The following is a 20,177-nucleotide window of genomic DNA, read 5'->3' on the forward strand; positions in this document are numbered from 1 at the left end:
TAGGACAGCTCCAAGTCCCAAAAATGGGACTTGTAAGATCCAAGAGACAGCCAAAGTCGGTACAACCTCAGGTACTGGTGCTCCTGAGGGCTACAGAGACACGCACAGTTTTTACGGTTATGGGAGATGGCGCTGGAATTCAGTGCCTTGTCAGTGGGCCCTACTTTGTAATTTGTGTTCCTGAGTGTGATGGAGTTGGACTCAGATGTGACCTTTCTACATGTGCCTCTTCTGTCACTTTCACTGAACCTGTGGTTGGCACTGGGGTTGGTGTATACTCAGGAGACTTGAATCTCTGGACTGGCCATGTGCCAGCTGGGCTCAGAGCCTCAGCAGAGTTGCAACTCCTACTCTGCGGTTTGTTGGACTTACCCAGGTCAGCTAACAGGGAGGTGAAGAAGGTCAACCACCACACCAGGGAACCAAGAGTGCCTACAACTGCAAGCAGGAGAATCGCATCCATCAACTGTGTGGGATCTAAGCCCCCTCTCCATTTAGAGGTGGAGTGGACCTCACCATCCCAGGGTCCATAGGATGGAGAAATAAAATGTGGATTAGAGTGGACTTACTGGTATTCTACTATAGAACTATTATGACTCTAGCAATTGAAGAAACGGTATCAATGATTTGGAGACAGTGGCCATGGTAGTTACTGAGGGCAGGGAGAGGGAAGAAGAGATGTGATGTGGGGGCATTTTTGGGACTTGATAATCAATTTAAGTTTAATTTTGAAAAATTTTAATTTTTTAGAACTCTATGACTGGTAAATTAATGAATAAAAATGTATATGTGTATATATGTATATATACATATGTATGTGCATACACATACACAGTCACATTTAAAAAAAATTATAAGCTGAAACACCAATGATGTGCTGGTTGCTCCTTCTCTCTCTCTCATATACTTTTCTTATACTCTTTCTTTTTCTTTTCTTTGTGTATCTTTGATAAATAATAATTGTTTTAGTTTTAACTACTTCCTATGACTATAATTTTAGGTTTGTTCTTAAGGGCATAATAATAATAAATGATCTTGAATATAATTTTATGTCAGTGAAAAGAAAATACCCAGAGAATGATATTATCTTAATATAGAGCTTAACCCTGTAATTTTGTGGCTACTGTACTTTTTAAAGGATTGTTTTAAACGGTTGCTTGAAAACGGCCATCACATTAGGCTTCTATTTAGGATCTGCTGTTGAATATTTAAAATAAAATACCAAGCACTCCACTTTTCAGCAGATGTTATGTACACATGGCACTGACAGCTCGCATTCCTGCTGCCAGCACCCTCCTTTTGTGTGCTTGGAGGCTGCCCAGCCTTTGGAGCCTCCCCCCACCTCCTTCTGCTTTGTCACCTAGACATCCTGTTCACAGGGCTTTAGTAGTGTTCTGTGATTGGAGGGCCTTGAGGAGCAGGGCTAATATTAGAACTGTTGAACTGCAGAATAGATTAATCAGCTTTTGAGTCCTGGTCTGGGCTTCCGACCATGATATATAACATTTTTTATTCCTAAACAGAGAGGGAAAAGATTCAGTCTTTCAAACAACCACTTAACAAATGGACTTTTGGAAGATAATCTGTTTTTAACTTGGGGGTCTTTGTTCTCATTAACTATGGAATTTTCAGTTTCCAAATATATCTCATCATTATAGACTGAAGATTCCCAGAATACATGGTATTCAACTATGACTTATTTATCAAATACTTTACTAGTTGATTGTTTTTCTTGAGGAATTATCCCTATAACACAGGGAATTATACTACTCCCTTTCTTGAGGGAAGCCTCACCTTAAGAAAGTAATATGCCTAAATTTAAGACTTATATAATGATTAAGTTAGATTCCTTTAACAGTTTTCCCCAATTCATGTAAATAGGCTTCAGTCTGCAGATTTTATATAAATCAAGATGCAGTTGTTTTTGTTAAAAAATAACTATTGGACTTAGAAAATAAAATTTAAAGTTTTTTGACTTTTTCTTCTAATGTTCTTAATGTTCATTTATAACACATTTTTAAATTTTAAGTTGTATAATGCCATGACTATTTTTGAGTTTACTTTATCGATTTTTTATAACTTGCCTTTCCCTTTAGGTAGTGAAAATAGAGAGAGCTCTGATGCTATGGTTGTACCGAAAATTGATACACCAAGGTTATCTAACTTTCTTCGGGCTGCTTGTCAGGTATATTCTACATTACATGTTCTGTTCTACGTATATGGGCTTAAAGTTCATTATACATGGAAATATAGGAGCTATGAAATCTTGCAGCTTTTGTAGACTTAAATAAACCAGAAGCATTTACTCATTTTCAGGTATTATTTTCTTATAAACTATCGGTAACACATTCATTACATCCTTGTGTGCAAAATTACACCAGGTAAATGTACATCAGTAAAAGTGCTGTGTTTTTAGACTCTATACCTTAATATTAACTGCTTCCATTTTAAAATGAATATAGACTAAAAACCAGGCATATTAAGTTGACTAGGCCAGTGTAACATGTAGGGCACATGACACTAAAAAGCTCATGATATTTTACACTAATTATTGAAATTTTGAGAATACATAGAGAAGTGCAGGGAACAGTATAGTGAGCCTCCATGTACTATTAACTGCTTCAGCTTCAGTAACTGTCAACTCATGGTCAATTTTGTTTCTTATGAACCCAGGCACATACATTCATCTTATCACCCCCTCTATTATTTTGAAACAAATTCCATTCATCCTATCATTATCATTTCCTCCTGAAATATTTTGTAAGAATCTCTTTAAAAAACTCTCAAAATTATTAATAATCTCTTAATATCATCAAATATGAAGTCAGTGTTTAAATTTTCTCTAGTCTCATAGATTTTTCTTTAAAGTGTAGGCTAAAAATTTGCATACAGGGAAGTGGACTTGGCCCAGTGGATTAGGGCTTCTGTCTACCACATGGGAGGTCCACGGTTTAAACCCTGGGTGGGCCTCCTTGACCCGTGTGGAGCTGGCCCATGCACAGTGCTGATGCGCGCAAGGAGTGCCATGCCATGCAGGGGTGTCCCCCGCGTAGGGGATCCCCACGTGCAAGGAGTGCGCTCTGTAAGGAGAGCCGCCCAGCGCAAAAGAAAGTGCAGCCTGCCCAAGAATGGCGCCACACACACACGGAGAGCTGACGCAACAAGATGACGCAACAAAAGAAACACAGATTCCCGTGCCGCTGACAACAACAGACGCGGACAAAGAAGAGAAATGAGTTTATATGGCTACGAGTTTCTAAAAAAGAGTCTGGAGGCTGGCAGAAGGTTTGCCCTCATGCACAACTGAGCAGAGTCAGAGAGACAGATAAAGCAGATACAACCCCCAGATATTGGTTCCTTTGAGGGCTAAAGAGACCCATGGGAGTTATGGTCATGGCCGATGGGGTTAACTACCAGGGCAGATGGCCCCTCTTTGGAAATGGTGTTTATGTGTGATGAATCTGGACTCAGATGGGATCTCCCTTCATAAGACTTTCATGCTAATGTGCTGGAGGTGCAGTTAATGTTGGGGTTTAAGATATATTTAGGGGATTTGAATCTCTGGACTGACAATGTGATAGCTAGATCCTGAGCCTCAACAGACTCCAGCACCTACAATCTGATTTATTGGACTTACCACACTCAGCTAAGATGGAGGTGAAGGACAACCACCACACCATGGAGCCTAGAGTGATTACAACTGAAAATGGGAGGATTGCATCCAGCATCCAGGTGGAATCTGAGCCTCCTCTTGACATAAAGGTGCAATGGACACAACCAATCCAGTGTCCACATAGAAGAGGTGGCATTGGATTGGGAAAAGTGGACATAATGGACAAAGGGTATGGGGAAAGGCAGGAAGAGATGAGAGGTGGAGGCGTCTTCGGGACATGGAGCTGCCCTGGATGGTGCTTCAGAGGTAATCACCGGACATTGTAATTCCTCACAGGGCCTACATGATGGAATAGAGGAGAGTATGGGCCATGATGTGAACCAATGTATATGAGGTGCAGAGGTGCCCAAAGATGTACTTACCAAATCCAATGGATGTGTCATGATGATGGGAACGAGTGTTGTTGGGGGGGGGGAGAGAGGGGGGGTGGGGGGGTGGGGTTGAATGGGACCTCACATATATATTTTTAATGTAATATTATTACAAAGTCAATAAAAAATAAAAAAATTAAAAAAAAAAAAAAAAAAAAAAAAAAAAAGAAGAACATGCAGCAAATAGACACAGAGAACAGACAACTGGGGCGGGTGGGCGAGGGGGGGAAAGGGAAGAGAAATAAATAAAGAAGTCTTAAAAAAAAATTTACGTACAAAGCATTGGTAAATATTGTAGAACATTGTTACATCATGACATATGGATTTGGATTATGCCTGTTTCTCAGAATCTAACCTGTCCAAGCAGTGATTTCTGACACAGATAGACTTTCTCTCAGTGTCACTATGATGTAGGATTTTTGTGGTTTATAAAATAAGAAATTTACATGCTTCCATATTGCTTTTAATTTTTATCAGACTCTTCTTTTAGGGTAAATTCAGGGGGAGCTAAGAAGAGAGGGCAGTTGGGTTCAGGATGAAGTGAAGAGACCAGATGGGATGGACTAAGAAGAATTATGGTGAGAAGAGACAAAGAAAGGCCTTAATGGGGCAGGGTACCTGAGCCCATGACCCTCTTGCCTTGCATGTCCATTCTTCTCTTACACCAAATCCTACCAGTATTTCATTAAACATTTCTCCTAACTTAACCATTTCTTCTCCATTACCATTGTTACATTCTAAAAATAATGTTAACAGGAGTATATAGTGATTTTCTGGATACTTTTTTAAAATTGAAGTTTATTTTTTAAATTGATTATTTATGTTCATCCATACATGAACATAAATAAACAGTAAGTGTTTGGTAGAAGTTGCGAACACTTACAAAAACAAACGTGCATATCATCATATAGGGCTCCCATACATTTCCCCACTACTGGCACCTTACATTATTGTGAAACATTTGTTACAAACTGTGAAAGAGCATTGTCAAAATATTACTACTGACTATAGCCAATATCTTACATTTGGTGTATTTTTCCCTCAATCCACCCTTCTGAGCTTCATTATAGTCCACTATGAAAAACAGAGCTATTTATGTGTATGATGTTTGCTTATGCTTCCTTACTTAGGGAAAGTTGAATGTGCAGACGGTTTTTCTTCTGCTGTGATTTAGCAAAGTATTTATTATAAGAAAATGACATCCAATACTAATGACCCTCCTGTGGAATTTATTTTAATGGAACTTTGTATATCAGTTTCTACTATTACGCAGAAAGAAAAAATAGATTTCCTTTTATCAGTCATTATGATGTCTTGGAGCTAGGCAGCTAGTTGCAGAAATGGATGAAATGTAAAAGGTAATTTTTTTTGGAAAGATAATACATTTGGAAAATTTTAGTGAAAGAATAATCTCTTTTCTATGAAAGGTGGTTGCTGTTTTGCTTGAAGAGGATCGTGTGGCAGCTGAACCCAACTGGAATCTTAGGGCTCAAGACAACACATTTTTGTTTAGTGACAGTTCCTCTCAATTGAACACTAGACTGCCATTTCTTCAAAGTAAGGGACCTTGATCTTGTTTTTAAATCTAACTACTAAACTGTTGTGATAAAATAATGATCTTTAATATATTTTGTTCTATATTAATATGATGGGGTATATAAAACAGAGACTCAGTTAATATACAACTTAAAAGTGAATGGTTAATTTTTTTCTTGAAATAATGTTATGATTTATAACTTTCTTAAGACAATTAGAATAGGGCAATATAGTACATTAAAGGAGTGAGATTATCAAATGAGTGGAGACTGAAATTTGTCTTCTTTATTTGTTTTTAATTCTGGTTTGGTTCTTTTTGGTCCAGTTTTCAGTTTCTTTTGACTTCTTAGAATAAAATAGAGAAATAGTGGGTGTGGTGTAAGAGAGTGTTTAGGTAAAAGTTGTATTATTAATAAAGGTACAGATTTAATTAACAAGTTAAACATTTAATATAGATTTACATACTTAGATTTTTAATTATTCCATAATTATGGAAATATAATGCTAAACTGAAATGAAACAGATAAAGTCAAACATAAAGCATAATTGCATATAATTATTTAAATTAATTTAAACAAACTGCATTTGCAAGATCAAATTTAAAGTACTAATCTAGTAACCTCTTTGCCTTTAAGAAAAGTGACTAGCTATTTAGAGACTTAGATTGTTATACATTCTTCTGTGTCTTAACATACTAGCATTGTTGATTTTAAAAAGTTTAAAGAGTTCTTTGTGAGTTTTTTGTTTCTATAAGACAAATATTTTTACCTGTATCTATTCTAGAAAAAGCTTGTTAATGGGTAGATTTCAAAATATTTCCTACGTCTTGTAATTTATAAACTGTTCATCATGTATTAAGTTAAAAGAGTTAAAATGATTGCACTTGGAGCTTTCAGAACATTGTACAATCACATTGCCATGCCCACATCTATACACAGAGGAATGGGAATTAGAGATGTACTATTCTCAAGGAGCTTATATACTTCTGTAGACTGACACAGAATAGAGTGATAACAGACAAGTATAAAAATACTAGAAGGGGAACAGATGTAGTTCAAGTGGTTAAGCATCTGCTTCCCATGTATAAGGTCCTGGGTTCAATCTCTGATGATTCCTAAAAAGCAAAGCAAAACAAAACAAAAAACCTGGAAGGTGCTTTAATTATATATAGAACTCAAATCCTTCATTTAGAAAAACATAATTTATGTATGTTCTTAAAAGATTTGTTTAGTAGGTACAAGTCCTATTTGGAAAGAAAAGTGGAGGGTTTTCTTGGTTTATTTTTGTTTTTATTTTCTTTTAGTAAAATGAATATTGAGGCAATAGAAGGACATAAGATTGGGGGAGAGGGGTGTCTAAGAGAAGTAAGTAGTCTCACTTGTGTGAACATTATAGGACTTGACTCACGTCTCTCTGATCTGTGGTTCAGCCTTCATACAGAATCTACCCAATACTGTGGTTACTATTAAATTATATACAGAAGAATGATGCAGCCAACTTCATTTATTCAAGAAATAGTCACTTAGTGCCTACAGTGTAGCAGGCCCTGTTATAGGAGCTGAGGTCTCAACAGTGAGCAAGATAGACAAAAATCCCTGTCCTCATGGAACTTACAGTTTGGTGGGCAAACAGACTATAAACTGGTTTAACAAGTAAAATATCTAGTATGTTGGAAAGGAGTCAGGACAGAGGAGAAAAATAAAGCAGGGAAGGGGAGAGGAAGCATTATGGGGCAGGGGTGACTCACAATATTTGATAGAGAAGATCTTACTGTGAAGGTGATATTTTGAGTGAAACCAAGAGATGAGAAAGTGAGCCATAAAGATATCTGTGGGGAGGGGAAGCTTTCCAGGCAGAGGGATCAGCATGTGCAAAGGCTGTGAGGCTGGAACTTGTGGTGTCCTTGAGGAACAGCGAGGAATCCTGTGGGACTGGCATGGAGTCAGGGAGGGGTACGGAGCAGGGGCTCTGGTTAGAGTGGTAATGAAGGGTCCGAACTATGTTGGTCATTGTACATTCAGTTCTGCTAAAATGAGACATAAAAATCACCCCCCCCCTAGGGAAAATTGCACAATAAAAACCACTCGGGCTTTTGAGAAAAATGGGGTTCAGAGCACAGCACCCAAAAATGTCATGAGTATCACCTAAGAAAGGAAAGCAGAATGGCAGTGCAGTTTTACATGTTAAATGGTTAAGAAATATACAGGTAATACAATAAATATGGCACTTTACCTTGGAAGAGAACTGAAAGTTGCTAGTGATAGTGGCAGCTTGTGAGTTATTGTAAAATTTTGGACAGAAGGTTCTCTGGAACCAGAGGGCAAATTGTGACACCACATGCAGGGATATATGTGGCTGTTAACACGGGCAGTGAACTGACCTAACAGAAGTTTGGTGCATGGGTATGTGCTTTGTGTCAATTCCTATGGGCTGCGTTCAGCTGGATGCAGTTGTCTATATTCATGTAGTATTTTTCATGTACTAAATAGTGCCTAAGGAGATGCAAAATTTGCATGATTCTCAAATTGTCCCCTAACACACGAATTGTGTTGACACAAATTAACATGTTCAAAAAAGCTTTGTAGAAGAAATGCCTGTTTTTGGTTTTACCCTAAGGGAGATGGGTAACCCTTGAAAGATTTGGACAGTTGGTAAAACTGTTGTAGCACTGTGGCCTTACATGCTAGCAATGGGCTGAAGACAAGGCTAAGAACTTAAGCCTATTAAAAGTTTAATCTCCAGAAAATGGATTTGGTTCAACTAATATATTGTCCACCTACCATATAGGAGGTCCAGGGTTCAAACTCAGGGCCTTCCAACCCGCGTGGTGAGCTGTCCCATGAGCAGTGCTGATGCCCGTAAGGAGTGCCATGCCACACAGGGGTGTCCCCCGTGTAGAGGAACCCTATGTGCAAGGAGTGCACCCCGTAAGGAGAGCCTCCCCACGCGAAAAAAGTGCAGCCTGTCCAGGAGTGGTGCCACACACATGGAAAGCTGATGCAACAAAAAGATACACAGATCCCCTGTGCTGCTGACAAGAATACAAGTGGACACAGAAGAACACACAGTGAATGGACACAGAGAACAGACAATGGGGTGGGCGGAGGGGGTAAGGAAGGGGAGAGAAAAAATAAAAAATAAATCTTTAAAAAGGAAAAAAGTTTACCATCTGTCAGGAAAAACTCAACACAGCCCCAAATTTTCATTGATAATACAAAATGCTGCCCCTGAATTCTATACTCTAAGCTTTACATTAAAAGATGGTGGGGGAAGCAGATTTGGCTCAATGGATAGGGCGTCCGCCTACCACATAGGAGGTCTAGGGTTCAAACCTAGGGCCTCCTGACCCATCTGGTGAGCTGGCCCACGTGCAGTGCTGATGCACACAAGGAGTGCTGTGCCACGCAGGGGTGTCCCCCGCATAGGGGAGCCCCATGCACAAGGAGTGCACCCCGTAAGGAGAGCTACCCAGCGTGAAAAAAGTGTGGCCTGCCCAGGAGTGGCACCGCATACATGGAGAGCTAATGCAGCAAGATGATACGACAAAAAGCGACACAGATTCCCAGTGCCGCTGACAAGAATATAAGCGGACAGAGAAGAACACAGAATGGATGGACACAGAAAGTAGATAATGGGGTGGGGGGAAGGGGAGAGAAATAAATAAATAATAAATCTTTAAAAAAAACAAAACAAAAAGATGGTGGGATAAAGGGTCAAGAAAGTGTGTTGTGTTACAGATGGGTGGAGAAATTGGGAATATTCTGGAGAAGAGGGAACTATGAAATCTAAGAGACAGTGGAATATTTGGTCTCAATAAAACACCTTTTTCTTTTTTTTATACTTTTTTACTTTATGGAGATTTCATTTATATACCATGAACTACAACCATTTAAAGAATACAATGGGAGCACAATCAATCAAGTTACTTAAGGTAGACAACAATTCAATGATCCCAAAAGATTCCTTCCGGCCCTTTGTAGGCCATTCCTCCATCCATCTCTAACCCCAGGCAATCGTGGATCTGCTTTTTGTCATTATATATTATATGTTTGCATTTGCTAAAATTTTATATAAATGGAATTGTGTAAATATGGTCGTTTGTGTCTGGCCTTTTTCACTTGGCATAATGATTTTAAGATTGATATATGTTTTTACATATGTCAGGAGTTCCTAAATAAAGTCCTGGTGTTTTAGTATACTAAAGCAAAGAATAAAATCCATTGTTTTCAATGTTCTTCCAACTCTAAAACGCTGACTCCAAAGTACATATTCAGGCAAGTTGGTCTTCATGTGAATATCTAGATTTAGAAAGAATTGAGAAAGCTTATTGTTCTGGTCTGCATTGCTACCAAATTGAAGGATTTCTTTTTAGCAAAGTGATAAGAACATCTTTGACAGAATTTTTCAGGGACAAACTGCCCATTTATCAAGATGCAGATTTCATGTATGTACAGTTTTGAAAGTACTGTGTTTGTTTCTTCAAGCTGTAATATATTCGAGTACTTTTAATGTATATTATTTAACATGGATTCAGTCAGATTACTAAAAATGAAAAACTGTTTTTCTTTATTTTATCCCTAGATCGAAAAGTATCCTGTTTACATGCCTCTCAGGTTCAGAGGCAGACAGTAGTTTCTGTTCATGATTTACCTGAAAAGACTTTTTCAAGTCAACTGGATGGAAGATACATCCTCTGTGTGTGGGATATTTGGCAGCCTTCAAGCCCACAGAAGGTTTTGCTATGTGAATCAAAGGTATTATTCAGGAGACTCAGACATTTAATGAAAGGAAGGGTGAGAATGACGTCCTAGTGGACACAATGTCAGGGGTGGATCGACAAGTGAAAGGAAAAGAGATGCGCGAGAGAATGAGAGCAGGGACAGATGAGGAAAGAACATCAGGAGAGTTTAGGAGATGCTTCTTTTCCTTGCCTGCTGCCATTAGCTATTGTTGCAGTTGTGACAAGGACACATGGATATATTTCTTTTGAAATTCTTCAAAGGGTCAACTAAAATAAGCTTAAGCTTAACTGAATTCATAGAGCAACCTCTTAGCATAGCTCTGGGATCCTAGAAGTAAACTTTTTGTCTTGTACTGTTTGGGTCCTGGATATTTTACAGATTAAAAAAAATATATGCTTGAAATTTTCAATAACCAGAATGCTTCTGCCACTTTTCAGAGTTCTTAATTTCATGCATTTTCTAGATCCCAAATTGACAGTACCCTAGTTTGATGAACACACAGGCACAATTGGAGGTATTCTTTTAAGCTTGCTTTCCTTTTTGATTGCAGAAATATATATTTGTATTTTCCTGTGTATATGCTCCTTGACCACAGTACCATTGGTTTCCACCAAAGCTGTGGCGGACAATAACGTTTACAGGCATTACTTTTTGGGACTTGACAAATAATAGCTTTTTGCAATATAGGAGCTATACTGTAATTAAATGATAAAGGTTGGAAGAATTTTTTTTTAGGTCCATCTAATTCAGTTGAATGGAAGGAATTGTTGAGCACATTTTATCTAACAAGCTGTGTGCTAGGCACTTATATTTGTGATTGTAACAATCTTTCAAGATAGGTTTATTATCCCCCTACTTTCCATTTGAGGAAACTGATACTCAGACAAGTTAAATTTTATTTCCTACATCTACTTATTAAGTGGCAGACCCAGGATTTGAAGTCTATTTTCTGGTACGAAAGTCTGTGTTCGATCTACAATATCCCACAGGTTTGTAGGGTGAAAAGTTTTATAGAAGTATCTATGTAAACTGAAAAAGTATTAAGTACTATCCTTGGTAATCTTAACTTGTGTGAACATGGTTCTAATATTTTTCAGTTATCGGTTTTCTTTGTATATATATTTTTTAGGTCACATGTTGCTGTTTTAGCCCCTTTAAAGCATTTTTACTGTTTGCTGGAACAGTTCATGGCTCGGTAGTTGTGTGGGATTTAAGAGAAGACTCTAGGATACATCATTATGTGAAGGTGAATGATTGCTTTTGGACATTCAGGACGCCCACATTTTCTACCGGTTAGTTCTATCTGTCTACTATGAATGTATCTTCTAGAAAAGCCATGACAGATTTTAGGAATGTTTTAAATTTATTTGTATTTATTGAGTTAAATTATCCCAGAGACTGGGGATCTGACTATTTGCAGTGCCCGAAGAGGCATTTGATAAGTTGAAAAAAACATCCACTCACTAGTTGAAGGGTATTTGGTTATTTCCAGTTGTAGGTGATTATGAATAAAGTCTGTACAACGTATATCAAAGTACCATTTTGTATTCCCAGCAAAATGTGAGCTTTCCAGTTGCTCTGCAGCTTCACCTGCATTTGGTTTTGTCAGTTAAAAAACAAATTTTTTTTTAGCTATTTTAATATGTATAGTAGTATCTCCTTTTAGTTTTAACTTTCATGTGCTTATTTGTCATCTGTATATCTTCTTTAGTGAAATCTGTTCAAATATTTTGCCCATTTTGGGGAGGTTATTTCCTAGTTATTGAATTTTGAGAGTTCTTTGTTCTGGATACAAGCCTTTTTCTGATACCCATTTTGTGAATATTTTCTCCTAACCTGTGGTATCTTTTCCCTTAACACTGTCTTTCAAAGAGGCAGAGAATTTTAAATTTGATGAAGCCATTTAATCAAATTTTTTTCTTTTATGGCTTGTACTTTTTGAGCCATATCTAAGCAATCTTTGCTTAACTGAAAGATACAAAGATTTTTTTCCTATGTTTTCTTCTAGAAGGTTTATATTTTTAATTTTTACATTTAAGTCTGTCTTATTTCTAATTAACTTTTGTATGGTGAGAGGTATTCATCAAGGTTCATTTTTTCCCCATGTGGATGTCTAGTTATTCGACACCATTTGCTGAAAATTTTATTCTTGAAAAGACATTTGATGGATAAACAATTCTGGGTTAATAGTTGTGTTTTTTTTTTTTTTTTCTTCCCTGTCTGTACTTTAAAGATATTTTTTCACTTCTTACCCCTATGATTTCTAGTGAGAGGTTACTTGTTATTCAGATCATTTTATCTCTGTGTGTAATATACTGTGATTTTTTTTCCTTACTGCTTTTTAGATTTGCTTTTTATGTTTGGCTTTCAATAATTTTATTGTGATGTGCCTATCACTCTTCAATTTTTTTTTCTTTATTAGAGAACTTGTGAGTTTACAAAATAATAATCATGCATAAAATACAGGACTCCTGTATGCCACCCTATTATTAATACCTTGTATTGGTGTGGAACATTTGTTATAATTGATGATAACACATTTTTATAATTATACTGTTAACTCTAGTCCATGGTTTAATTTAGGGTTCACAGTTTGTGAAATATAGTTCCATGGATTAAAAAAAAATGTTACCCTTCTGTTACCATATATACAATCTAACATTTTTCCTTTTAATCACATTTGGATATATAGTTCAGTGCTGTTATTTACTTCCACAATTTGGTGCTACCATCACCACCATCCATTACCAAAACATTTCTGTCATTCCAAATAGAACCTTGTACTTTTAAGCCTTAACTTTCCATTTCCTAAAAACCTATATTCTAGGTTCTGACTCTATTAATTTGCTTATTCTAATTGTTTCAAATCAGTGAGAACATGGAATATTTGTCCTTTTATGTGTAGCTTATTTCACTCAATATAATGTCTTTAAGGTTCTACCACGTTGTCAGGACTCTGTCATTTTTTTTTTTTTAGGAGGTACTGGGGATTTAACCTGGGACTTCTTGCCTGGGAAGCAGGCACTCAACCCTTTTATTCTTAAAGATAAAACTTTAGAAGCATTCTATTTAATATCAGAACAAGGCAAGGATGCCCCCATTGCATTTTCTAGCCTACCTTGTATTAGAAGGCCTAATCACTGTGTTTTAAAAATTTAGAGTTTTTAAAAATAAAGATAAGAAAAAGAAGTAAAAATATATGGGTTGTTTAGGAAGGAGAAAATTTGTCATTATTCATATCTATGCAGAAAACCAAAAATGTACAGAAAAATGATTAGAAGCAATAAGAGTTCAGCAAGATGTGCATTATATATCTACATATGAAAAACTATCAGAAAAAGTAATTTTATAAATAAAATAAGATTTTATTTATAGTAGTTACAAAAGTATACTTCGGAATAAATCTAGAAAAATACTTACAAGGCCTATATGATGAAATTATACAAAATTATTGTAACACATTAATAGGGATCCAAATTAATAGAAACAGATAAAAAGATATCAGTTGTCTCTAAATACCTCTGTAGAATCAATATAATTCCAATAAAATTTTTAATAGGGGTCAAGGATCATATCACTGATTCTCACATGCATTTGGGACAAGAATAAACTGGGGGAAGATATCAAGATTTATTTATTTATTATTTTTTTAGAGATATGGGTTTCAGAAAAATCATGAATAAAATGCAGGGTTCCCATATACCACCCCATTATTAACACATTGATGTAGTACCTTTGTTCAAGATTCATTTTAAAGGCTTATGAATTAAGGCAGTGAGATATGGCATGACGATAGATAAGTCAACTAATGAAACAGAGTGAGCTCACAAACAAATACACACATAGATGAAATGATTTATAAGAGACTGTGGCATTTTTAGTCAATGAATGGTTCTGGGATAACTGATATTCACATTAAAAACATAAAAGTGAATCCCTCCCCATATGAAAGGCAATGATTTCTGACTGGTTTCCAACCTAAATATGAAAAGTAAAACTTGAAAACTCTTAAAGTATCAATGAACAAACAAATACTAATACATATATATGTATACACAGACACAATCTATTATTTCCTCACCGATTTGTGATGTCATGTATAGTTTTCACATAAGAGGAAGTTTGTTTTATGGCCTTTTCCCTAACTGGTCCACTTTGTAAGTAGTAGCTTTGTATGGCTTTTGTCTTATTTTTTTCTGTTCCTAGACATTTTGCAGACACTGGTTTTCTAAGCTCAAAAGAGCTTAGTTCTATTAATTTGTGAAATTCTGTTTCATTGCTGGATGCTGCTTTTGGTGGTGGTTGAGGGGAGGGTTCTTTGGTTTCTGCAAACACCTTTATTTTCTCCTCTTCCTTTTGTCCCCCTCACTTATGTCTCTGGTGGGCACCTCCCCTTTTCTATTTGTTGCCTTCTTCTGCCTAAGCTGTGCTTCTCTGAGGTTGCCATCTCTGGTTCTGCTGCAGTCTTGAGTTCCTCCCTTATAGATGGTGAGTGATCTACCAAGTTCTAGACCAGTGCTCAGCGTCCTGGTGCTTGGAGTTAGACTTTCTTTTTCTGAGGGCATTTTGTCTGTTTTCTTTAAGTTTTTGCTATACTCTCCTCTTTTTCATGGAGTTTCTAACCCTTCCTCCCTTGCCCCCCATACCTACAGACTTGCAGGAATGGTAACTGCTTTGTTGGAATTTGGTGTTTATTTCTCCTCTTACATGCATTTTGAAGTTTGTGGTCTTCGTTTCTTAGCAAAGCTGAAAGTGGTATCTAGGGATCATTTTATTTCATTTCCGTATTGATGGATGGTTTTTGGGGAGGATGTCTGGAGAGATTTGATGCAGGAGGCTGCCATTACCCTTCAGATCCAGAAACACCCCCCTGTTTGTCCATTTATAAAACGAATTTTATTTCTATGATTTATTACTTATATGTGAGGCAGTGTTATGTTTTTGAACTATAGATGGTGTCCTTGCATCAGTAAACCACCAAAGTCCTCTTCAAGCAATTGAACCCATCTCAACATCTGTCTACAAAAAACAGAACTTTGTGCTTTCACCTTTTTCTACTCAAGAAGGTATACAGATTCTTCAATTTTCTAAAATCTTTAAATCAGTTGTTATGAACTGTGGTTTTCTTATTTATAAAATATTTTTTTTCCATTTTTTTTTCTTATTTTCATTAGAAACAACAGGTTTGTCCTTCCACATTGCTTCCTTGGATGAATGTGGAATTCTTAATGTGTGGGTGAGTGAAAATGTCATTCAAGAGTATTTATGTATAAACAGAGGAACATTGAATAAAATACACTGGCTCTTTTGATCAGTTGGTTTTTGTAATAGTCTCATTGGAAATACCAGAATTGGGTAGGGTGTGTTGGGGAGAAGAGAAAAAGAATACAATAATGATACAATTAACTAAAATAAGGATTTACTAGTTTTATGAGGGGCAGAGAACACATAATTTTATATACGGTGAGTTTGGGATCCCTGCATAAGAACCCAAATGGAATTTCCTACAGGCCTTTGGGAATGTGAAATTAAAATTTGAACCAAATGTCAGGTCTAGGAAATGATGTTAGAAGGAATCCTCATAGAGGATTAATTGAAACTCAGGTTTCTGATGAAATCACTGAGGGAAGAGACTATAAAAAAGAGATTAAAATAATGGCATTAATAATATTTAAAATGTTAATTCTAAAGTTAATCTGTTTTTTTTTTCTGGAGCAGTTATATTTTTAGAACCAAATAATAGCCAATATATTATGCTGTATTAATTAGAACTATGCTTTGCTTGCATTATTTCATAATTATAAAATGTATTAATATTCATGATCAATATTCTTTTTTTAGGTGGTTGTTGAATTACCAAAGGCGGACATTGCAGGTTCAATAAGTGATTTAGGTAACTATTAAATAAAAAATTAATTTTGGTTAATGTTTTCTAAAATGAAGAGGTTATTAAAGATACCAATAACTGCTTTGAAAAATATTTAAATTAGCTACCTAAAAAATGAACCTTAAGGTTGTATATTATGTAACATTGTCCACTAAGTTCATAAGAATGATCAAGTGATATTCTAACTGAATGTTTTCATTTGAGTAAGGTTAATAAATTGTATTTAAAACTGCATGTCATTCTGTTATAAAATTAAGGAAATTTATATCTTTTCATAGCTTATAATATTCATAGGGTATCCAAGTCCTTGAATTTTCATTCATTTAGGTTTTACTGCCTTTTTGTGTTTGATTTACCCCAGGGTGCACTGATAAATCTAAATGCAATTTTCTTAAAATCAGTTGGATTGGATGAGAGTAAAGAGTGCTAAAGTCCTCAAATGTTATGTGTTTGAGCAAAAAATATCTGACTTTCATCTATCCTTTAAACTCATCGCTATATGCCATTCCCTAGTAAGGGACCATGACATTATATTGGGCTTCAAATTTCGGGGAGTTCTGGATCACAGAGTGTTTCAACAATGGCAATGGAGGGATACTGGTATGGGATACCAATGACAGATGATATATGACTGACAGGGAGCTGTACAGAACATATGTCCAGGGTGCATGGTAATGTTTGGATATACTCATAGTGGCAACAATTAAAAACCACAGTAGGGGGGGTACTGAGTTCCCGGCCAGTGGTGCTCTGTCGTGGTCCCTAGGGGAGCAGCGACAGTCTCCCAGGTACAGTGGTGGGGACCGGGAGGGAGTGAGGGTTCAACAGTGAGCCCCTGATACTAATGACTATGCTTGTGAGCTGATAAACCCAAAATAATAACAAGGCCTAGAGCAACTTTGTGCCTGGGAATTTCCTTCTGTCAGCCTTCATGTTACTCAAATGTGGCCAGTCTCGAAGCCAAACTCAGCATGTAAATGCAATGCCTTCCCCCCAGCGTGGGACATGACACCCGGGGATGAGCCTCCCTGGCAACGAGGGACCACTATCAACTACCAACTGATGATGCAACTGGAAAATGACCTTATACGGAAGGTTCAATGCGGATCAGCAGAATATCCATGTCTACATAAAATACCATGACTTTAAAATGCTGTTTGACCTAAAGTAAGGGGGAAATGGAAAGGAGAAATGAGTTTATATGGCTACGAGTTTCTAAAAAAGAGTCTAGAGGCTGGCAGAAGGTTTGCCCTCATGCACAACTGAGCAGAGTCAGAGAGACAGATAAAGCAGATACAACCCCCAGATATTGGTTCCTTTGAGGGCTAAAGAGACCCATGGGAGTTATGGTCATGGCTGATGGGGTTAACTACCAGGGCAGATGGCCCCTCTTTGGAAATGGTGTTTATGTGTGATGAATCTGGACTCAGATGGGATCTCCCTTCATAAGACTTTCATGCTAATGTGCTGGAGGTGCAGTTAATGTTGGGGTTTAAGATATATTTAGGGGATTTGAATCTCTGGACTGACAATGTGATAGCCAGATCCTGAGCCTCAACAGACTCCAGCACCTACAATCTGATTTATTGGACTTACCACACTCAGCTAAGATGGAGGTGAAGAAGGACAACCACCACACCATGGAGCCTAGAGTGATTACAACTGAAAATGGGAGGATTGCATCCAGCATCCAGGTGGAATCTGAGCCTCCTCTTGACATAAAGGTGCAATGGACACAACCAATCCAGTGTCCACATAGAAGAGGTGGCATTGGATTGGGAAAAGTGGACATAATGGACAAAGGGTATGGGGAAAGGCAGGAAGAGATGAGAGGTGGAGGCATCTTCGGGACATGGAGCTACCCTGGATGGTGCTTCAGAGGTAATCACCGGACATTGTAAATCCTCACAGGGCCTACATGATGGAATAGAGGAGAGTATGGGCCATGATGTGAACCAATGTATATGAGGTGCAGAGGTGCCCAAAGATGTACTTAACCAAATCCAATGGATGTGTCATGATGATGGGAACGAGTGTTGTTGGGGGGGGGGGAGAGGGGGGGAGGGGGGGTGGGGTTGAATGGGACCTCACATATATATTTTTAAGGTAATATTATTACAAAGTCAATAAAAAAAAAAAAAATTAAAAAAAAAAAAAAAAAAAAAATAAAAGAGAAACAACCCATTAAAAAAAAAAAAAAAAAAAAAAAAATATCTGACTTTCTCACAGTTTGCTATTTTTGATTCCATGTAGTATGGTTTTCAGTTTCAAAAAAAAGTCTTGGAAGTCATGGAATAATTAGGCTTCATTACATATGTGGTCTAGGTTAGCCTGTGTTTTAAACTCAACTTTCTTATCAAGTCATTAGCCTCCAACACTTATTTTCTAATGATAAACCTTCCTTTCAACTTGTTTGTGTCAGGGACATTCCACTGGGTAAGTGGACAAAAAAAAATAAGGCAAAAGTGATATTGATTGTATTCAGAGCAGTATTTGGAATATCTGTGAAACAAATGCTGCATGCTTTATACTGAAACGTCAATAGTATAACCAAAATGTTTTCTATAGACTCGTACTTTACTACTAACAGGACTAGATTGTTTGTTTTCACTGGTAACTATTTTGGGGCAGAATAATCATTTTTCTCAATGTTTTCTTCATATAGCATTCATTTTGCTTATTATAAAACCCGTAAACCTGGCATTGGCCCACGTGGTTTAGATTTTCATGTTGCTCATACAGTCACAGAAAGTTAGAGCTAGATGGAGCCTTAGAGATTGCATAGTCCCTCCATTTCAATGTACACGCATGTCTCAACAGGATAAATGGCACAGACCAATTCACACCCTTAGTGTCTGTCTTTCCATCTTTATATCCCTAGCAACCAGAACACATAACTTAGGTTGTGTTAAATTCAGTATTTTTTTATTGTCCTACTTGCATTTTATTTTATCACATCTAAAAATGTAAAGACATCTTGATTCCACTAATCTTTTTTCCTATAAGTCCTTAACTGAAAAAAATTTTTTTTTAAAATTTATTTTTATTTATTTCTCTCCCCTTCTTCCGCCTCCCCCGCCCCCGGCCCCCATCCCCAGTTGTCTGTTCTCTGTGTCTATTTGCTGCGTCTTCTTCTTTGTCCGCTTCTGTTGTCAGCGGCACGGGAATCTTTGTTTCTTTTTGTTGCATCATCTTGTTGTGTCAGCTCTCCGTGTGGGTGGCGCCATTCTTAGGCAGGCTGCACTTTCTTTCACTCTGGGTGGCTCTCCTTAGGTGGCGCACTTCTTGCGCATGGGGCTCCCCTACGCGGGGGACACCCCTGCGTGGCATGACACTCCTTGCACACATCAGCACTGTGCATGGGCCAGCTCCACATGGGTCAAGGAGGCCTGGGGTTTGAACCATGGACCTGCCTTTTGGTAGATGGACGCCCTAACCACTGAAAAAAATTTTAAAGTAAACTTGATTTCAGTTACAAAAATTAAAATAACAGACAAAAGGCAGCTTAACAAATTATGGAAGCATTACTCTCAAAAAATTCTTTCCAGACACATTTATCTCATTTAATCCTAAAACAAACTCAAATATTTCTCCAGTGTTTGAAAGGTAATATAAAGAGCACAAACTCATTAAATGACATGACTAAGTCTTCTTGTTCATGAAGAAAATGAAGAAAAAGATGCTTAATTATATTCTTATCTCATAAAACTAAACCATATCCTTTTTTTTTTTAAGCTTAAACATTAATATAGTACCTTCTTGGCCTTTGCTACAAAAAATTACAATATCACTGTTAACTATAGTCTATTAGTTGTATTTTTCCTACGTTTTACCATTTTCTTAATACCTTGTAGTAGAACATTCTTGTATTTATATTAACCACAATCCTCCTCTACCACTATAATCACTCTGTTATACAGCCCCTAGATTATCTTCTAGCTGTCTTTCACTTAGCATTAATATTAAAT

The 20,177-nt window shown here is 37.0% G+C and overlaps 1 protein-coding gene across 3 annotated transcripts in view; it reads left to right on the forward strand.

Moving 5' to 3' along the window:
• Positions 1-20,177, forward strand: part of DYNC2I1 (dynein 2 intermediate chain 1) — a 107,198-nt gene that overhangs the window by 68,532 nt on the left and 18,489 nt on the right. For 2 of the 3 annotated variants that reach the window (XM_004447635.4, XM_071215385.1), the window contains exons 14-20: positions 2,097-2,185; positions 5,472-5,601; positions 10,162-10,334; positions 11,452-11,614; positions 15,275-15,388; positions 15,497-15,558; positions 16,164-16,215. In XM_004447635.4, the coding sequence (XP_004447692.2) occupies positions 2,097-2,185; positions 5,472-5,601; positions 10,162-10,334; positions 11,452-11,614; positions 15,275-15,388; positions 15,497-15,558; positions 16,164-16,215 (783 nt within the window). Of the gene's footprint in view, positions 1-2,096; positions 2,186-5,471; positions 5,602-10,161; positions 10,335-11,451; positions 11,615-15,274; positions 15,389-15,496; positions 15,559-16,163; positions 16,216-17,814; positions 18,091-20,177 lie in introns of all 3 variants that reach the window. The other variant, XM_058297624.2, reaches the window with a different exon arrangement.

The sequence above is a fragment of the Dasypus novemcinctus genome, chromosome 5 (genome assembly GCF_030445035.2).
Source record: "Dasypus novemcinctus isolate mDasNov1 chromosome 5, mDasNov1.1.hap2, whole genome shotgun sequence".
Lineage (NCBI taxonomy): Eukaryota > Metazoa > Chordata > Mammalia > Cingulata > Dasypodidae > Dasypus > Dasypus novemcinctus.